Source organism: Schistocerca americana, chromosome 4, assembly GCF_021461395.2.
Source record: "Schistocerca americana isolate TAMUIC-IGC-003095 chromosome 4, iqSchAmer2.1, whole genome shotgun sequence".
Lineage (NCBI taxonomy): Eukaryota > Metazoa > Arthropoda > Insecta > Orthoptera > Acrididae > Schistocerca > Schistocerca americana.
The window spans coordinates 239,387,292-239,405,411 of NC_060122.1; the positions used below are offsets into that span (position 1 = coordinate 239,387,292).

The 18,120-nt window shown below is 43.7% G+C and overlaps 1 protein-coding gene across 1 annotated transcript in view; it reads right to left on the reverse strand.

Annotated features, from left to right (window-relative positions):
* LOC124613210 (probable metabolite transport protein CsbC) overlaps window positions 1–18,120 on the reverse strand; it is a 210,275-nt gene that overhangs the window by 63,287 nt on the left and 128,868 nt on the right. Inside the window, exons 6-7 of the mRNA XM_047141885.1 lie at window positions 17,641–17,879; window positions 12,632–12,813 (exon numbers count right to left, since the gene is read on the reverse strand). Of these exons, the coding sequence (XP_046997841.1) occupies window positions 12,632–12,813; window positions 17,641–17,879 (421 nt within the window). The remainder of the gene's footprint in view (window positions 1–12,631; window positions 12,814–17,640; window positions 17,880–18,120) is intronic.

Sequence of the window (18,120 nt, forward strand, 5' to 3'; positions counted from 1 at the left end):
CTAAGGACAAACTCACACACACCCATGCCCGAGGGAGGACTCGAGCCTCCGCCGGGACCACTGTAAACGTTGATTCGATGTAGATGAAGAGGAAAAGAGGTGTGGTTGAAGCGGAGTCGAACGACAGTAGATATCACTGATCGGTCCAAATGTGTCCCAGTAACCCAGTGTCGCAGGAATTAGAGATTGTGACCCCGCATAATAACAATCTTTCGTTCGTTCGGAAACGTCCCACATCTCTTACCATTGATGTTCTGTGTAGCTCTTGACCTCACGTAGGTAGTCGGTTTACGGCAATTTTAGACCAAGGTCAGTGCTTACAGAGACGGCTCGCTTCGCTAAGGCGTCAACTCCCTCAGTCTAGCGGATGACAGAGTGAGAGTGCACCCACAGCAAATCGATGGTCAACCTCCTACCTATACTGTGAATATATTCCAAAACTACATCCGTTATATAACGGTTGTTTGTTTTGTGCCATCTCCAGTATCGAATATTTTCAAGAACGCTCTGGGAGTCAGACACAATGAATGAACATCTTTGATAAGGGACCTGAAGATACCGACTTGAGTTCCTCCAAAAACTGTAACTCTCTCTGTATTAAAGACAGAAGGTCTTTTAGGCAATCTGAAGGCTTTCCAGACTTGGAGCTGAGTGCACAGAAACGCACATCCAGCATACTCCTCTCGTGGAATTTTGGATCCATCGGTAAAAACACGTAGATAATCAGGTCACTGAGCTACAGTGAGACAATTAAAGCTCAAACTGACATCAACATTGGCCGAACTGATTGTCTGAAAATAACAGAGTGGAACCTGGCAGCTGGGTGTGTCAAGATCATATTCAAATCAAGGCAAAAGCGAAAAACGACGAATAGAACGTGTGATAGAGATCAAGTGTCAAAGCTGATACAGACGGCCGGAATTTAATTTCTTCCGTAGGAGGCAGTCCGTAATCGATAAATGCAATCTTACTGTCCGTGAGTAGGGGCCTTGAACGTGGAATTTACCTGACAACATTTGGCGTCTAGTTCTCAAGAGCTTCTTCCCTGCCTCCACTAAAAGAGCATTCGTGGGTGTCGAACGGATGGCTCCAAACCACATATGAATGGCACTGTATTGAAGAGTATCTGATTTGGAGAGATAAACTTAGGCGCATTGTGAAACTGCACACTCACAATCTAGTCGAGATCGAATAATCCTCGGTACATTGTAAGGTACTCTGATGCGCTTCCCAGCACACACGAGTGAGTGTGCGAATTACGGTTAAACCTTCTTCACGCTTAGTAACAGTAGGAAGAATGTAAGGCGTCTAGCTTAACTGAGATTCAAATAACATACCTAGGATTCGAGCATGAGATTTCATCTGGAAAGTGCACTTTCCACACGTGGCATGACCATTAATGCGAACAGCTGAAACCTCCATCCCCTTAGTAGACAGCCATTCGTCGATGTGTGCTATGGCAGTGATTAATGGCCTAAAGATACGACTCGGCAGTGGAAAAAATACATATGCCTCCACATACTGTAACATTTTAGTGGGAGGAGAGATCATGCGTTCTAAATCATGAGTGTATAGAGTCTACAAGAGGGGTTAAAAATTACACTCTGTGGCAAGCCCTGATCCAAACAATTTGCCTTTGAATCTGACGTAGACTGTTCTTCGAGATACCAGAATACTGATATCATAAACCATCCTTGAAGGAATACCGGATTCAGTCAAATTGTCCAAGAAAACTAGAATGTGCACGTGATCATAAGCTCCCTTAGAGTCAAGAAAAGCGGCAACGACTGTTTCGTTTTAAAGGCAGAAGTGAACGCAGATTATCCACAGTCCCATTGTCTTTTCTGAACCCGTGTTGACGCCGAGGCGTCAAATTAACGATTTTCAAGCCACCATTCCAGTCTTCGAGAGTTTTTGCAACATATGACGACGACGTGATCGGTCGGTATTTAGAGGCCACATTTGGATCTTTCCCGCTCTTCAGACTTGGAATTAAGACTTGCGACGTCCCTGTTGTAGTGAGGTCCTGTTGTATCTAATACCGGTTAAAAATGTACAAGCGCAAATCCTTCGCTTCCATGAGCAGGTTCGCAAGCATAGAGTAATGAAAAAAATCAGTATCACGACTTCTGTCACCCGTTGATTTCAAAGCTTCATTGGTTTCTTCTTGAGTGAGGGGACGAATTAGGGTATGATGTCGGTCATCGTCAAGTGCAGACGGATTAGAGATGGCACCGTGGGAGGAGCGAGCATATCGATAACGTCCTCCAACCAGGCAGTGGGAATGGAAGAGGCGAAAGCAACCTTTTGTTTTATACCAAATACATGTAATACTGGTTGCTTTATTGAGTGGAGAGCAAAATTCAATGCAACTGTCGTTTTTTCGAGAATTAATAAATTCATTCTCATTTATTTTTCGCACTCCGAAGAAATTTTCCAAGGTAGATTTCTGGCGATAGGTTATCAAAGAAAGTATGCGTTTTGCAACTTCACGACAGCATTCAGGATTTCAAGATGGATGGAAATGTTGCGTCATAGCAGTGAACTTTTTTTTTATTTATTTATTTATTTTAAAGACTCTTGACCCCAGTGAAATCTATGGCGTTGGTTAAAGCTTGATACGTGTCGTCTTCCTATAAGTCACGTTACATGCTTTCGAGCGTCTATCTAAGTGTGCCATTATATCTGTCCCAGCTGATTTCCACTATTTCCCTTTCACTATTAGCGTAACATACTTGTGTAGTATCAACTTCTATATTAATGTGGAACTTTTCTGGGAAATGATCGGATCTCACGGAATCTGTTTTACCGTGCCAATTAGAAAGTTCAGAAAAAAACAGAGGGTACAAACATCTATTGTAGAAAATCTGTTTAAAAGCGAATGTACCATAGTAAGAGATACTATGGTGAGATTCTTTATACACCGAGACATCTGTAAAGTTTTTGTGAGAAGATTGTATCCGCAGAGCAACTACATTAATTCGGTATCGTTGTTCCTTACACTGAGCAAATATGGTTAATGCGGTAGCGAATATTTTAGCAACATAGCAACGCCACCATTCCGATCGAGACGTTCCTCCCGTATTATGACATAATTTTTAAAGTGGACAGTCTGTTGAGACTTAAACCATGTTTCGAATAACAGGACGATATCAGGTTACTAATGAATAACTCTCGTTCCAAAACCTTCTATTTTGGAGTTAGCTAATGTGGCGCTTCACTGCAGTAGTTTTATATACTTCATAATTTACGCAGGAAGAGAATGAAATATTTTTGTTTCGAGGTGCCGGATGTCAGTATCATCAATAACACTGTTTTGCCGAGCGGGATTAGCCGAGCGGTCTAGGGCGGGCGCTGCAGTCATGGATTGTGCGGCTGGTCCCGGCGGAGGTTCGAGTCCTCCCTCGGGCATGGGTGTGTGTGTTTGTCCTTAGGATAATTTAGGTTAAGTAGTGTGTAAGCTTAGGGACTGATGACCTTAGCAGTTAAGTCCCATAAGATTTCACACAAATTTGAATTTTGAACACTGTTTTGTCGCATATTCTGATTGACAACGTCAACAACATTTATTATCTTATCGTTGAACAGCGTGAACCGGAAGCTGTCGTTGGTTTTGTGCTTGTGGAATTGTTAACCTGTAAGAAGTAGGCTGATAGGGTTTCTTGCTTACAGGCGTGGCTGAATGTTGCGTCGAATGTAGCAGATTGCGGTACTGAAACCAGTGACATACATTACTGCCCTTGTTGGGTCAGCATTGTAGCATCGTTAGTCCTGATTGCTTCATTGATTCGTCCACGAAGGTCAGCAGTATTAATGACTGATGTTATGTACTGCAACGCTTGTCTTAATTTAACCCCCCTCCCAAAAAAAAAAGAAGTATAATGAAGTAGAGAGGGGGCGGGGGGAGGCGGTTCCATGCGATGGGACCATCATGATCCATCCAGCTCTTAGGAAATGTTTCATTCAGCAAACCTCGAACATTAAAACTCCAACATGAGGGTGCACCATCATGCTGGAAGATGATAGAAGGCTACAGTTGTTCCATTTGTGGCAGCAGGAGCTCTTCTAGCTTGTCAAGTTCTCTGCGTAGAAAAATTGGCCAGCACCCTGTAATGTCACATGAGTCATTGAGAAAGTTGTCACGACTGTGTTAACGTGTGTAGTGTGGGTTTAGGGGGCCCAAATAATAATTTTGTGGGGATTAAAATGTCCAGAATTGAAAAATGTTCATTCATCTGAAAAGAGGCGTTTTTTCAGGTAGCCATTGCTGTATCTATGGAGGGCAGCATGGAAGACAGAAATGCGTAATGCAGAGGATAACCGTTTAGCTGCAATGGTTGGACCGTTTGTAGTTGGTATGCGATCACTTATGTAACACTTCACGGACAGTAGATCTTGTTTCCTGCAATTCCAGTGATGCGTAACGAATTGACATCTGAGAGCTGTACTATAATAGAGTTTGCACCAAGTGCTAGAGACACCAGGCATTTGGTTGGTTGGGAGCAGAAGGTAGAATTTCTCACGTTGGAGAAGCTGGATGAATCCTGTCCTGACAGCTCCAACTCCTCTTCGCCAGAGTGTATTCCAGACCCACCGCCAACGAATGACTCATAATATCCAACGTCGTGTCCGAAATAGTTCTTGGAGCAGCTGGAAAGGATGTGCGTCTTGATGTAGCCGCTGGGCCGACGCTTGCTGTTGATGCTGTCCCTCGGGAGTGTCGAAATCACCCCCCCCCCCCCTCCCCTTCGCATACACGGCACCATACATGGCGGGACTTGATGCCACCGAGAGTACTTTATGAACACTCTGTAGTTCTTTGTAGAGAACATTTTGCGGACAGGTAAGAATCCATAATACCGGACGGTGGATGAGTCAGGACTTGAATAAGAGAGACTAGCTTTGAGAGCTTAATCAAACCAATCTTCGGACGGAAGTTTAAATGCTTTAAAAATGTTACCAGACCACGAAAGTTGAGACTCCCTATTTGTAAGCTCATAGGAAGTTACTCCACTTTAAAATAAGATAACTTATATTCACGCAGGCAAACCTTTTTGAAATGTTATTATTCAGCGACTTATACCTAATGTTGTACCTTCCTTGTACTGTTGGAAATTGTCCAATACCTCTGAAGTTTAGAGCTTAACGTTCCGTTTATGTCGAGAGTCCCGTATCGGGGACATAGAAATAGGCGTCGATGTTTTTGAGAAGCAACTAAAAGAGTTGAAAAGAAAACAAGAAGTCGGCAGATCTGGATGGAATACCAATTCAGTTTTATAGAGATTATTCTTCGGTACTTGCACCTTACATAGCTTGCATTTATCAGGAATCTCTCGCCAAGTGTAAAGTCCCAAGAGACTCGAAAAAGGCGCTGGAGACCCCTTTAAATAAGAAGGGTGGAAGAACGGCCCCGCAAAACGACAGATCTGTAGCCTTAACAATGGTTTACTGCAGAATTTTGAGGATATCCTGAGTCCGAGTGTAATGAATTTCGTTGAGACAGAAGAGCTTCTGTCCACGAATTAGCAAGGATTAAGAAAATATTGCTCGTGCGAAAATCAGCTTGCCCTTTTCTCACAGGACATCCTGCGAACTACGGCCGAATGCAAAAGGTAGATTCCATACTCCTAGATTTCCGGAAAGCAATTGGCGCAGTGCCCCATTGCAGACTGTTAACAAACTCATGGTATACGGAATAGGTTCCCATATATCGCAGTGGCAAGAAGACTTTTTAATTAATAGAACCCAGTATATTGTCCTGGACGGCGACTGTGCGTCATAGACAAGGGTATTGTCAGGAGTGCCCCCAGGGAAATGTGACAAAACCGGTCTTGTTTTCTATATACACAAACGAGCTGACGGATTGAGCGTATGGACGATATAGTAATCGGCATCCTTGGCGTAGAGAAACAGTTGAAAGAGTTGAAAACAAGTACGTCGCCATGTCCGGATGGAATCCAAATTCGGTTTTACAAAAAGCACTCTGCGGCATTGCCCTAATTTAGCTTCTATTTATCGTAAATCTCTCGCCCAGTGCCATTTCCCCACTGACTGGAAAAAAGCGCAGATGACTCCTGTATATAAGATGGGGAAAAGAACGGCCCCGCGAAATTACACACCACTATCCTTAACATGGGTTTGCTGCAGAATTCTTGAACATTTTCTTAGTTCGAATATAATAAATTTCCTTGAGACCGACGACCTTCTGTGCACGAATCAGCACGGTTTTAGAAACTCAGCTTCCATTTTTCTCACATGACATAACTGCGAACTTTGGGACTATGTATGAAGGGCAAGAGGCAGGTTCCATATTTCTAGATTTCCGAGGAACGTTTGACACTGTGTCCCACAGCAGATGTTAACGAAGGTACGCCCATACAGAATAGATTCTGAGATGTGTGAGTGGCACGAAGACTTCTTAAGTAATAGAACCCAGTACGTTCTCTTCTACGGCTAGTGTTCATAGCCAGTTGTGCCCCAGGGAAGTGCGACAGGACCCCTATCATTTGGTGTATGCGTATATGATCCAGCGGACAGGGTGGGCAGCAATCTGTTGTTGTTTGCTGATGATGCTCTGCTGTGTGGGAAGGTGTCGTCGTTGAGTGACTGTAGGAGGGTACAAGACGACTTACACAAGATTTCTGATTGCTCTGACGAATGGCAGCTACTTTTAAATGTAGAAAAAAGAAGTAAGTTAATGCAGATGAGTAGGAAAAACAAACACGTAATGTTCGATTACAGCATTAGTGTCCTGCTTGTCACAGTCACGTCGTTTAAATATCTGGGCGTAACGCTGCAAAGCGATATGAAATGGAAAGAACATGTGAGGATTGTGGTAGGGAAGACGAAAGGTCCACTTCGGTTTGTTGGGGGAATTTTGGGTAAATGTGGTTCATCTGTAAAGGAGATCGCACATTGGACGCTAGTGCCACCTTTCCTTGAGTATTGCTCCAGAGTTTGAGATCCGCACCAGGTCAGGGTAAAGGAAGAAATCGAAGCAATTAAGAGGCAGGCTGCCAGATTTGGTAGATACAGATAATGTTTTTTCTCTCGCTCTATTTACGATTGGAACGGGAAAGGGAATGACTAGTAGTGCTACACGGTACCTTCCGTCACGCACCGAACGGTGGCTTGTGGAGTAAGCGTGTAGAAACAGCAGCAATTTGCAATTTTTTGCTGATGACGCTGTAGTGTACGGAAAAGTATCGTCGCTGAGTGGCTGTACAAGGATACGGGATGACTCAGACAGCATTTCTGTAGGTTGTGATGATTGGCAGCTTTCTCTCAATGCCTAAATATACAAAAATTTGAGTTAAAGCAGATGAGTTGGGAGAACAATATTTTAGCGTTCGAATACAGTATTAGTGGTGTGCTGCTTGACATAGTAACGTCGATTTATTGTGGGGGTTTTAGGAATGTGTGGCTTACCTGCAAAGAACATTGCGTGTAGAAATTAATACTACCCATTCTTGAGTGCTGCTCTAGTGCTTGGGATCCCAACAAAGTCGGATTAAAAGAAGACATCGAAGCTGCTAGATTTGTTACCTGGAGATTCAGTCAACATTGTTACCTGGAGATTCAGCCAACAACCCACCGTTAAAGAAACGCTTCGGGAGCTCAAATGTGAACCCCGGGCTGTAAGGGACGTTCATTTCGAGGAACACTACTGAGAAAATGTCTGCTCCTGGTAGGTGAGTGATCAGCGCGTCGGAATGTCATACACAACGGCCCGGGTTCGATTTCCAGTTGGGTCGGTGATTTTCTCCGCTCAGAAACTCGGCGTTGTGTTGTCCTTATCATTATCATTTCGTCCCAATCGACGCGCAAGTCGCCAGAGTGGCGTCAACTCGAAAGATTTGCACCAGGCGAACGGGAGGCTCTAGCCACACGGCACTTTATTTTACTGAGAAAATTTAGGGAATCGTTATTAGATGCTGACTGTAGATCGATTCTATTGCCGTCAACGTATATTTCGCATAAGGACCGTGAAGACAAGGTAAAAAAATCAGGTCTCGTACGGAAGCCTAGAGACACTCGTTTTTCCCTTCGTCTGTTTGCCAGTGGAACAGGAAAAGAAATGAACAGTGGTACAGTGTACCCTCTACACACGCACCGTGTAGTGACTTGCGGAGTATATATGTAGGAGCATATGTAGATGTCAATCACGAGGAACGGGGCTCGACTGAGACAATGGTGAAGCAGCAAACTTGGCCGTGTCAGGCCATTCGAGCGTTCCCCTTAAAATACATCACTCACATCTTAAAATTTGGATGGCCCTAGGAAAATATGAACCATGTCGTAAGTCAAAAAGTACTGAAGAAGAGATAAAAGCGTTACCGACCGACATTGCTACTAAAAGAGCACTGCCAATTCGCTTCACAAAGGAGCAGGCCATGAGGTGAATAACAGCAGCAAACAACAAGAAGAGAAACACCACACACCAGATCGGGATTAGCTTCTAAGCAGCACGGTAAAACTGAATACGTTTCCCAGGATGCAGACAGAAGTTAATCGCGAGTATTGCTTTAAAATTAGAAGGCTATACTGAACTACAAGTATTTCAGTATACGATATGAATTTACACATTTTTCTGTACGTAACAAGATCAATGACAAACCAGCTGAAGAACAGAATAAATTTCCTCAGTAATCATGAGATAAAATACTCATCGAAAGTAATTCACAGAATAATTTATATATTTTCGAGCACACAATACTGAACAGCTGGGATTCGTACTGGTGTTGCTATAAATAACGTACTGTTTGTAGGAACGCTTCACTCCGCGTATCATCTGTTACATAACATGGTAACCTTACTCAAGTTCATTAACACTGTACATGCAAATATTCTTATCAGCAGCAGACTTCAGGTGACTTAAAGGACTAACAGGAGACACACCTACCTATAAACTGGATTATTGCGTGTAATTTATCACATTTGTTAATTTCTTTATTGTGAAAATGTTGGAACCATTGCAAAAATGTCTTGGGAGTCTTTCGTGCATACATTCTGCCGAGCAATAATAGCGAGGGTTGGTAAATGAATATCATGTGTAGCTGGGTTTCCATATTAATTCAATTTTTATTATCGGCTGCATGAATATTTAAGCTTACTTCAAGCATCAATCACCCAGCGACCAAAAAGAAAAATAGAACATGCCGCTTTTCTTACGAATGATCTGATGTCTCCATTCATTATTTCTGTTCTTGCTCTATTCTCTGAATCTTTCCATACATATGAGACCCAACACTATATACAATCTGCTCTACACATCGTCTTCGAGATGACTGTACGTCTCCCCCTTGTGTGGAAGTATACACAGCGTTTGACGTTTGTGACGAGTTCACTGTGTATACTGGGGTAAGCAGGGAAAAGTGGATATCAGAGCGTTTTGTTAGTGCGGGTTGAATACGTTCGGGGCAAGCATACATTCAGGGACATACTTGATTGATTTATGAGCCCCTCCTCCTCCCTTAACCTACTGGTCTGCTAAGTAGTTTAAGACACCCTGTCCTTCTGGTCTACAATACAACCAGCAGAGGACACTGGGAGAAGCAACCATTCCAGCCCTCCTCCATCCAATTCCCTCCTCTCCTCCCTTCACCCCCCCCCCCCCCCCCAGTTACGTTCAGTCGGACAAAGCATCAACTGGCAGCAACTCTTTGATACAGGTGGCTGCAGCTCTCTGGTACTGATACATGGGAAATTCCTCTCGAAACATATAATCTCTCTCTCTCTCTCTCTCTCTCTCTGTCTTTAAAATAAAGGCTCTTTTCGTTTCGACAAGATTTTTTCACCAAATTTCAGTCATAATCTCAGTCTTCAACATTCACTTCGAACGAGAAAATACTCTTTTGAATCCCACCAACACAGGGAGGAACGGCCATCATGGTAAAGTAAAACAAATCATACTCGCACCGAAAGATCCACCAGTTCCCCTTTCCCACAAGCTCTTGTGTACAGCAACGGTCAAGAAATAGTCTGAAAGTGGATGTATGAAACCTATGCCAATTCTTAAGTGTGAATTACAAGGCAATCATGTGGACATACAACACTTTTCACCACAGCTATCAATTAATATTTGTATTCGTTGACTTCGGCACCCCACAACCAAACTTTTCAGTTTAACGTAACCCTCTGTCTCCGTTACAGTTCAGGCTGCACCGCAACCTACATTCGAGAAAATAAATATTGTCAGTCTTCCGTACCATACCTGCTTGCGTACACCTTAGCATCAAAGGGGCCGCGCATAAAAGTCGACTCAAGTATTAGTAGATTCATTGATCCATCGCCGTCATGGCCAGTTTTAACACCCTTAACCCAACTACCCCGCAGGGCAGTGCAACTTCATGTGTCGTCGCCAACAGCCACTATGAGAAGACACTGACGAGCGTTAGGAGTTGGGGGCGGGGGGTGGGGGCAACGGGGGGAGGGGAGGGAATGGCATCCACTGATATCACTGTCCCCCGGCCATTCAATTACGGCTATCGATCGTGTCCACGTTATGTGGTCACTACAGAATGTACGATTTCGTGACACGTTTTGTGGCTGTGTTTTGCCATCATTGCTGGCCAGACCATATATTAGGTTGGTGCATAAGTTCTTAGCGCTTTTGTTTTACACGTTGGTATTCCAGTATCTATGGGTTTATTAAGCGATTGTTATTTTTTATTTGTAGTCCACTATCCTGTATCGTTATTGGTGACGATAAATGGTGTATTATGCTAACGTAGGGAACAGAAATAAATGATTGATCTTAAGAAAGCAGCAATTCTCCATCTTCAAAAGGTAATGTTATGCACCAGGTGGAGCAGAGACCGTGTGGTGCACTATTAATTGCTTCCTCGATGTGTAAACACCACTGCTGACTTTTATTGTTAACAAATGAGACGTCTTGCAAACGTAATCCAAGAACAACGACCAAGAAAATTGCGTGAAGTGATGCTACTGCATGATAATGTCTGCCTGCACTCTGGTAAACCGACAAAAAACGCTATACAGTAGTTGGGTTGGGAAGTCATTCCCCACCCACATTATTCACCCGATCCTGCGCCTCCGAATTTTCACCTTTCCCCCTTTGTATCGAACAACCTTCAAGAACTTTCCCTCAGGACGAAAATGCGCTCCGAACATGACTCGACGAGTTCTTCGCCTCATAACCGCCTGACTTCTACAGTCGCGGAATTAAAGACGTAAACAGTGAAGGAGAAAGTGTTATTGATGACTAAACTTCTATGTTATGTATATCTGTTGTGTTTATTAAACTTATGGAAAAACGCAACGAAGTTCTTTAGCAACCCAGTAGATAGTCAGGTTTGTTGACTTTGTCACCAAAAAGTTGCGTATGAGTGAAGCTCCTGAAACCAGGTTTTCTTGTTAAGACATGTAGCTTAATATGTTTTAAGAAATGCCGTTTCTCATCTTGTGCATATATTTTACATCCTTTTCAGTTTAATAGTTGTATAATCTGTTGTTACCATTACCGTCACAATGATGGAAAACCTGTCTGTCACTAGCTCCACCTGACCTGTGGATCATAGTGTTGTGTGTTGCCGATGTCCCTAATATTTACGTTTGTTGTGTAGACATTTATCGAAAACAAAAGTAGAAGTATTATGAGTCAGTAACTAAAATTGTGAAGTATCAGTACGATAAAGCATCACATAAAATTACATTGCTTGGTTTATATAACATCAGCAGATAGCTATCGTGCTAGTCATTATCGCTTAAGTCCTGTTTTTTTTTTCTTTTTTTAAATATTAGTAGAGCTGTATTGCTGGCAACTATTTAATTTTTATTATATTTACATCTTGTTTCTTAAATTGTTATATAGCCAGCTGCTAACGCCATCTAGCGGTCTTCATTTCACGCAATGTGTCAAAACCCAATGGCTGGCATCCCCTATTTTGCCACAGTACAGGCCATGCATTTGTGTACGATGTATATGCCGAATGTTGGGTTTCTTGAACATTGTAATTGACATCAGCCGCCATATTATTCACATGTAGCACGTCATAGCAACCTACGTATGATGACCCCTGCTACGAAATGATGTAAATACTGAGTGTTAGTTGCTAAGTTGTAATCACATAACGGCTTTCGTAAGACGATATATTTTACATTTAGTCATTTTATTTGATAGTTCCTTATTCAAATACTGTTTTACTGTCAATGCCTCTTCTTTATATTACGGTAAAATTTCAGTTTTATGAGCATCGTTCAATCACACTGGCCATGTACGCTGAAAAGCTGTTTTCAGTTATATCGTATATGAATGTTGTCATTTTAAGAAAGATTTTTTCGTTGTATGAAGCCGTAATGGCGCCAACACTAATCATGAATGTTTTATAGTATGGATTCTGTAATTAATCCGTGTATACAGTATACTATTGAACCCCCTACCATATTATATGCATTTCTCTAAGTTGTTGTATGGTGATAACATGAGAGAAAATCTGTTTTATATCTTAGATCTGAAAATGGCTAGACTGCTAGCCAGAATTAGTAATCAGTCCAATTAAAGAAGATTTCATGTCCTATCTTGACTTCATGAGTTTTCAGTCCCTAATGTAAATAAAGAAATCCACGTAGATAGGTTTTACCGCATAACTCTGCGTGGTGTCGGTGTTACCTGAGCAGACAGCAGGCCTGCACGCTGAAGACGAGCAGCGCGTAGGGCAGGTGCGGCATGGAGAAGAGCGGCCGGATCTGCCTCCAGCCGGCGCGCGCGCTCTCCAGCACGCTCTTGGGGCTGGAGGCGGCGCTGGACAGCGACGTCTTGCGCTGCGCTATCTCGTCCACCAGCCGGCGCACCTGCCGACCCACACATAAGCAGAGCTCTGGCTTAGTGGAAAGTCACTGTAAGAACACCAGTACCATATAGATTAAAAGACGTAAGTTAACAAAATGGTTCAAATGGCTCTGAGCACTATGGGACTCAACTGCTGAGGTCATTAGTCCCCTAGAACTTAGAACTAGTTAAACCTAACTAACCTAAGGACATCACACACATCCATGCCCGAGGCAGGATTCGAACCTGCGACCGTAGCGGTCTCGCGGTTCCAGACTGCAGCGCCAGAACCGCGCGGCCACTTCGGCCGGCGTAAGTTAACATCTTAGTCACCATTATAGTACATTAGTACTTAAACATGACCGAGTGACGCTGTTCTGAATGTGCAGATATTCAGCAGTTTTTGAGTTGTCAGGTGCACCTACTGACTACATTTAACGTTTCTAACGTTCCTGCGTTTTGAAACATTCTACATATTCCCGACAAACACATTTAACTTGGCTAAGCTAGCTTGATGACTCTGTGCCACGGAATGGCCTGATGATGGCACTTACGGCTGAAACCGGTAGTCTGTAGAGAAAATAAAAATGTGGTTACATACTAAAGTATAACGTATTTCTGGAACTTTCTAACAGATAAAATGTGTTTCCGAGACCTGCCGCTGTTTCTAGAAAAAATCTTTCACTCTGAAGAGGAGTTTGCGCATTTGGATTCTAAGCAAATGTTTTGTGGGTTTACATCTTCACTGATCCCTATATTTCATATACATAGCAATCAGTGTTTCCTATTATTCACATGTGTTAACTTAAAGCACTTCAATGACAATTTATTGGACAAATACAAAAACAGATCTCCCCTGCCTTATATTTCCAATCTCCTACCACCTCCCAAAGTCCCACCATCTGGCCGTAGAGGAGCATTCTCATCGTAACTCAGTATCACCCAGGACTGGAGCAAATGAATTACATTCTCCACCAGGGTTTCGACTACCTTTCGTCATGCCCTGAAATGAGAAATGTCCTGCCCACTATTCCTCCCACTCCTCCCACAGTGGTATTCCCCCATCCACCGAACCTCCACAATATACTCGTCCATCCTTACACAAGCCCTGCTCCCAACTCCTTACCTCACGACTCATACCCCTGTAATAGACCGAGGTGCAAGACCTGTCTGATACATCCTCCTACCACCACCTACTCCAGTACAGTCACTAACATCACCTATCCCATCAAAGGCAGGGCTACCTGTGAAACTAGTCATGTGATTTACACGCTAAGCTGCAATCACTGTGCTGCATTCTACGTGGGCATGACAGCCAACACGTTATGGCCACTGACAGACTGTGACCAAGAAACAAGTAGACCACCTGTTGCCAAACACACTGCCATCCATGACATCCTTCATTTCAATGAGTGCTTCACAGCCTGTGCCATATGGATCCTTCCCACCAACACCAGCTTTTCTGAATTGCGCAGGTGGGAACTTTCTCTGCAATACATCCCATCTTCCTGTAACCCTCCTGCTGTCAGCCTTCGTTAGTCACTGTCCTCGCCCATCTGGCCCCTTCCTTGTTCCCATTCCAGCACTACACAGCCTTCATTCCACCATCACACTCAGTCTTTTTACTTCTCTCGCTTTCTGCAACTGCCCCCTCCCCTCCCCCTCTGCACGTCTCTCCTGTCCTCCATCTAATCTGCAGCACTTCACTGTCTGGCACCCCCGCCATACTACCCCTCACCCTCCCTGCCCCAGCCTCCTCCTTACCCTCATCCAGCCGCCACTCCCATCGTGCGCTTATGATGCAGCTCGCAGTGTTGTTTCAGTTGTCTGAGACAGCAGTCGTGTTTGTGAGTTGTGTAGCGACTTTCCTTTTCATAATATTGTTACATTCCATCCTGGATTTTCCATTTTTTGTCTTTACTGGAATACTACTTCTGTAATAACGCTCTATCTTGGTCTCTTCACATACACTACTAAATAATATAGCGGTTATTCATAACTACACGGGGCCGTCCTATGAAATCGAGACAGATGGAAGAAAAGTAAGGAAACTTTTCATTATTTCAAAAACGATACGGTTGCTGACGAAACAATGATTGTACCCAGGCGTGCCCCTTTCGTTCAAAGCAGCAGACGACCACGAATGTCTTTCATCAAGGCTCCAAAGAACGGATGTCGCATGGGGAGAGATGGGAACTGTATGGAGGATGTGCAACAGGTTCCTAGCGAAGCTTCTGCGGCGTAGTCGAAACAGTCTTGACAATATGTGGGCGGACATTACCCTGCAACCGAATGAATATTGTCAAGGTTGTTTTGACCAACGTTGCAGCGGTTTCGCTGTGACGTCCTTACATATCCTGCATACATTCTCGATCTCCCCTCATGTGATTTCCATTCGTTGCCGTCCACTTCCTTCGGGCGAAAAGGTGCTCGCCTTGGTACAATAATGATTGCTAGCCAATCGCGAATATTGTTCCAGCATTTTACCGTCTTCTTAAGTCATCAGGTGATGAAAACAAACTTACAACACGTAGAGAACGTAGCAGGCCTACTAATGAGGCTGCTTACATTACGTTTGTCCGTCCTTTTCTGGAGTATTGATGTGCGGTGTTGGATTTGCTTCAGATAGGATTGAAGGGTGACATCAAAAATTAAAAAAAAAGGGAAGCACGTTTTGTACCATCGTGAAATAGGGGAGAGAGCGTAACGGATATGATACGAGAATTGGGATGACAATCATTAAAACAAAGGCGTTTCTCGTTACGGCAAGATCTTCTCATAAAATTTCAACCATCAACTTTGTATTCACGGTGTGAAAATATTTTGTTGACGCTCACCTACATAGGGAGGGGTTATTATCATAATAAAATAAAAGAAGTCAGATCTCATAAGAAACAAATTAGGTGTTCGTTTTCCTTGCGCGCTGTTCGAGAGGGGAACGTAAAGAAATATCTTGAAGATGATTCCATGAACCCTCTGCCATATAATAAATTTCAGAATAATCAAATAACTGCAGATGTAGATGAAGGCAGTGGGATAAACTGATTAACAGTTACAGCGATTACTTTTGAAATTATGAAGAATTTGCTTACTTTTTCCGACTGTCTTGTTTTAATATGACTACCCCTTACACCTCCAGGGGTTCAGAAAACAATTGATTGATATTACAAAACGTACAGAAAGCAAAAACATATCAGTGGATGCCGAATGTTAACAAGTTTCTAACTCAAATTACATGTGCTCGATAAAGACAGCATTTTCAACGCGGCAACCATCAAAATGTGCGTGTAATCAATAAAGGCACTAACAGGAATTGCTCGCGTAGGCGCAACAGCGAGCTCCCTTTGGAAATCTATTCAATGGGTTACATATCTGCAGGCGCGAACTAACTCGATGCGACAATAAGTGTTCTGACCCGCCTGCCCCCTAGTACAACTACTGCATGGCGCTTATTACGAATCAAAATTGGAGAGCTCTATGCTTTGCTGTTGTTGTTGCTGGGGTCTTCAGTCCAGAGACTGGTTTGATGCAACTGTCCATTATACTCTATTCTGTGCAAGCTTCTTCCTCTCCAAGTAACTACTGCAACTTACATCCTTCTGAATCTGCTTTGTGTATTCACCTCTTGGTCTCCCTCTACGATTTTTACCCACCACCCTGCCCTCCAATACTAAATTGGTGGTCCGTTGATGCCTCAGAACATGCCGTACCAAAGGATCCCTTCTTCTAGTCAAGTCTTGTCACAAATTCCTCTTCTCCCCTATTCTGTTTAGTACCTCCTCAGTAGTTACGTGATCTACCCATTTAATTTCACCATTCTTATGTAGCACCACATTTTGAAAGCTTCTACTCTCTTCTTGTCTAAACTATTTATCGTCCAATTTTCACTTCCATACATGGCTACACTCCATACAAATACTTTCAGAAAAGACTTCCCGGCACGTAAATCTATACTCGATGTTCACAAATTTCTCTTCTTCAGACACGCTTTCCTTGCCATTGCCAGTCTCCATTTCATATCCTTATTCGACCATCATCAGCTATTTTGCTCCGCAAACAGCGAAACTCATCTACTACTTTAAGTATCTCATTTCCTAATCTAATTCCCTCAGTATCACCTGATCGACTACATTCCATTATCCTCGTTTTGCTTTTGTTGATGTTAATCTTATATACTCCTTTCAAGACACTGTCCATTCCGTTCATGCTTTGCTATGTGTCATTTTTCTGCATGTCTCCTAGTTTTCGCATATTAGTCCTCTGAAACGCCAGAGATACTTATTAACATCGAGCGAGGTGGCGCAGTGGTTAGCACACTGGACTCGCATTCGGGAGGACGACGATTCAATCCCGCGTCCGGCCATCCTGATTTAGGTTTTCCGTAATTTCCCCAAATCGCTCCAGGCAAATGCCGGGATGGTTCCTTTGAAAGTGCACGGCCGACTTCCTTCCCTGTCCTTCCCTAATCCGATGAAACCGATGACCTTCCTGTCTGGTCTCTTCCCTCCAAACAACCCATCCCCATCCTCATTATCCGCACTCGGACTTATTAACAACACTGTATTATTTCCTCTCATCACGTTTCCCTGTTTTACCCCTCGTGGTAGTCACCTATTCTACGAGTATATTGACTGCTGCTCCACCAAACGCCAATGCCCTAACTAAGCTCTACATTGCAGTCTACCTACTCTCTGACTTGAAGATACACGCGCTCTCGGAAATCCTCACATTGTTCACGCTACAATGGCCAACGACAGTCTACCAGACTTCACCTCGGTATATACAGTGCGCATACAGATCGCAGCGTTGGAAAGTGTCACAGATTAATGCAATTGCAGCACAAGCCTCACCGGGAAAGTGTCCGCACTGTTGCCGGTGTTGAGCGCGTATATCCTGCGCATGACGGCGAGCGCCTCCTCGTTGCGGCCGTGCGCCATGAGGAACTTGGGCGTCTCGGGGAAGAAGGAGATGAGCAGGCCGCCGGCGAGCGAGGGGACGGTGCACATCATGACGAACACGTTCCACGGCCGCAGCGTCAGCACGCCCGTCTCGTACTCCCACGTCTCCGTCAGCAGCCCCAGCCCTATCGCTGCGGAAGACAAAGGCAGACCACTCAGCCAGACGTCACCAGTGTCCCCAGCTGCAACTTTCAATAGAGTGCTCACATTCAAACCACTTCTGTATGTCTTGCACATCTCGCAGAGGTGACACCAACCATCCCACCGTTTTCGTCCCTGATTACTAGTCATCGTATTCTGTCTCATTTCGCCCAAACTTAAACCCACACACTCACGCTATCCTATCCCAACAAAACTCACTTTAACCACTTA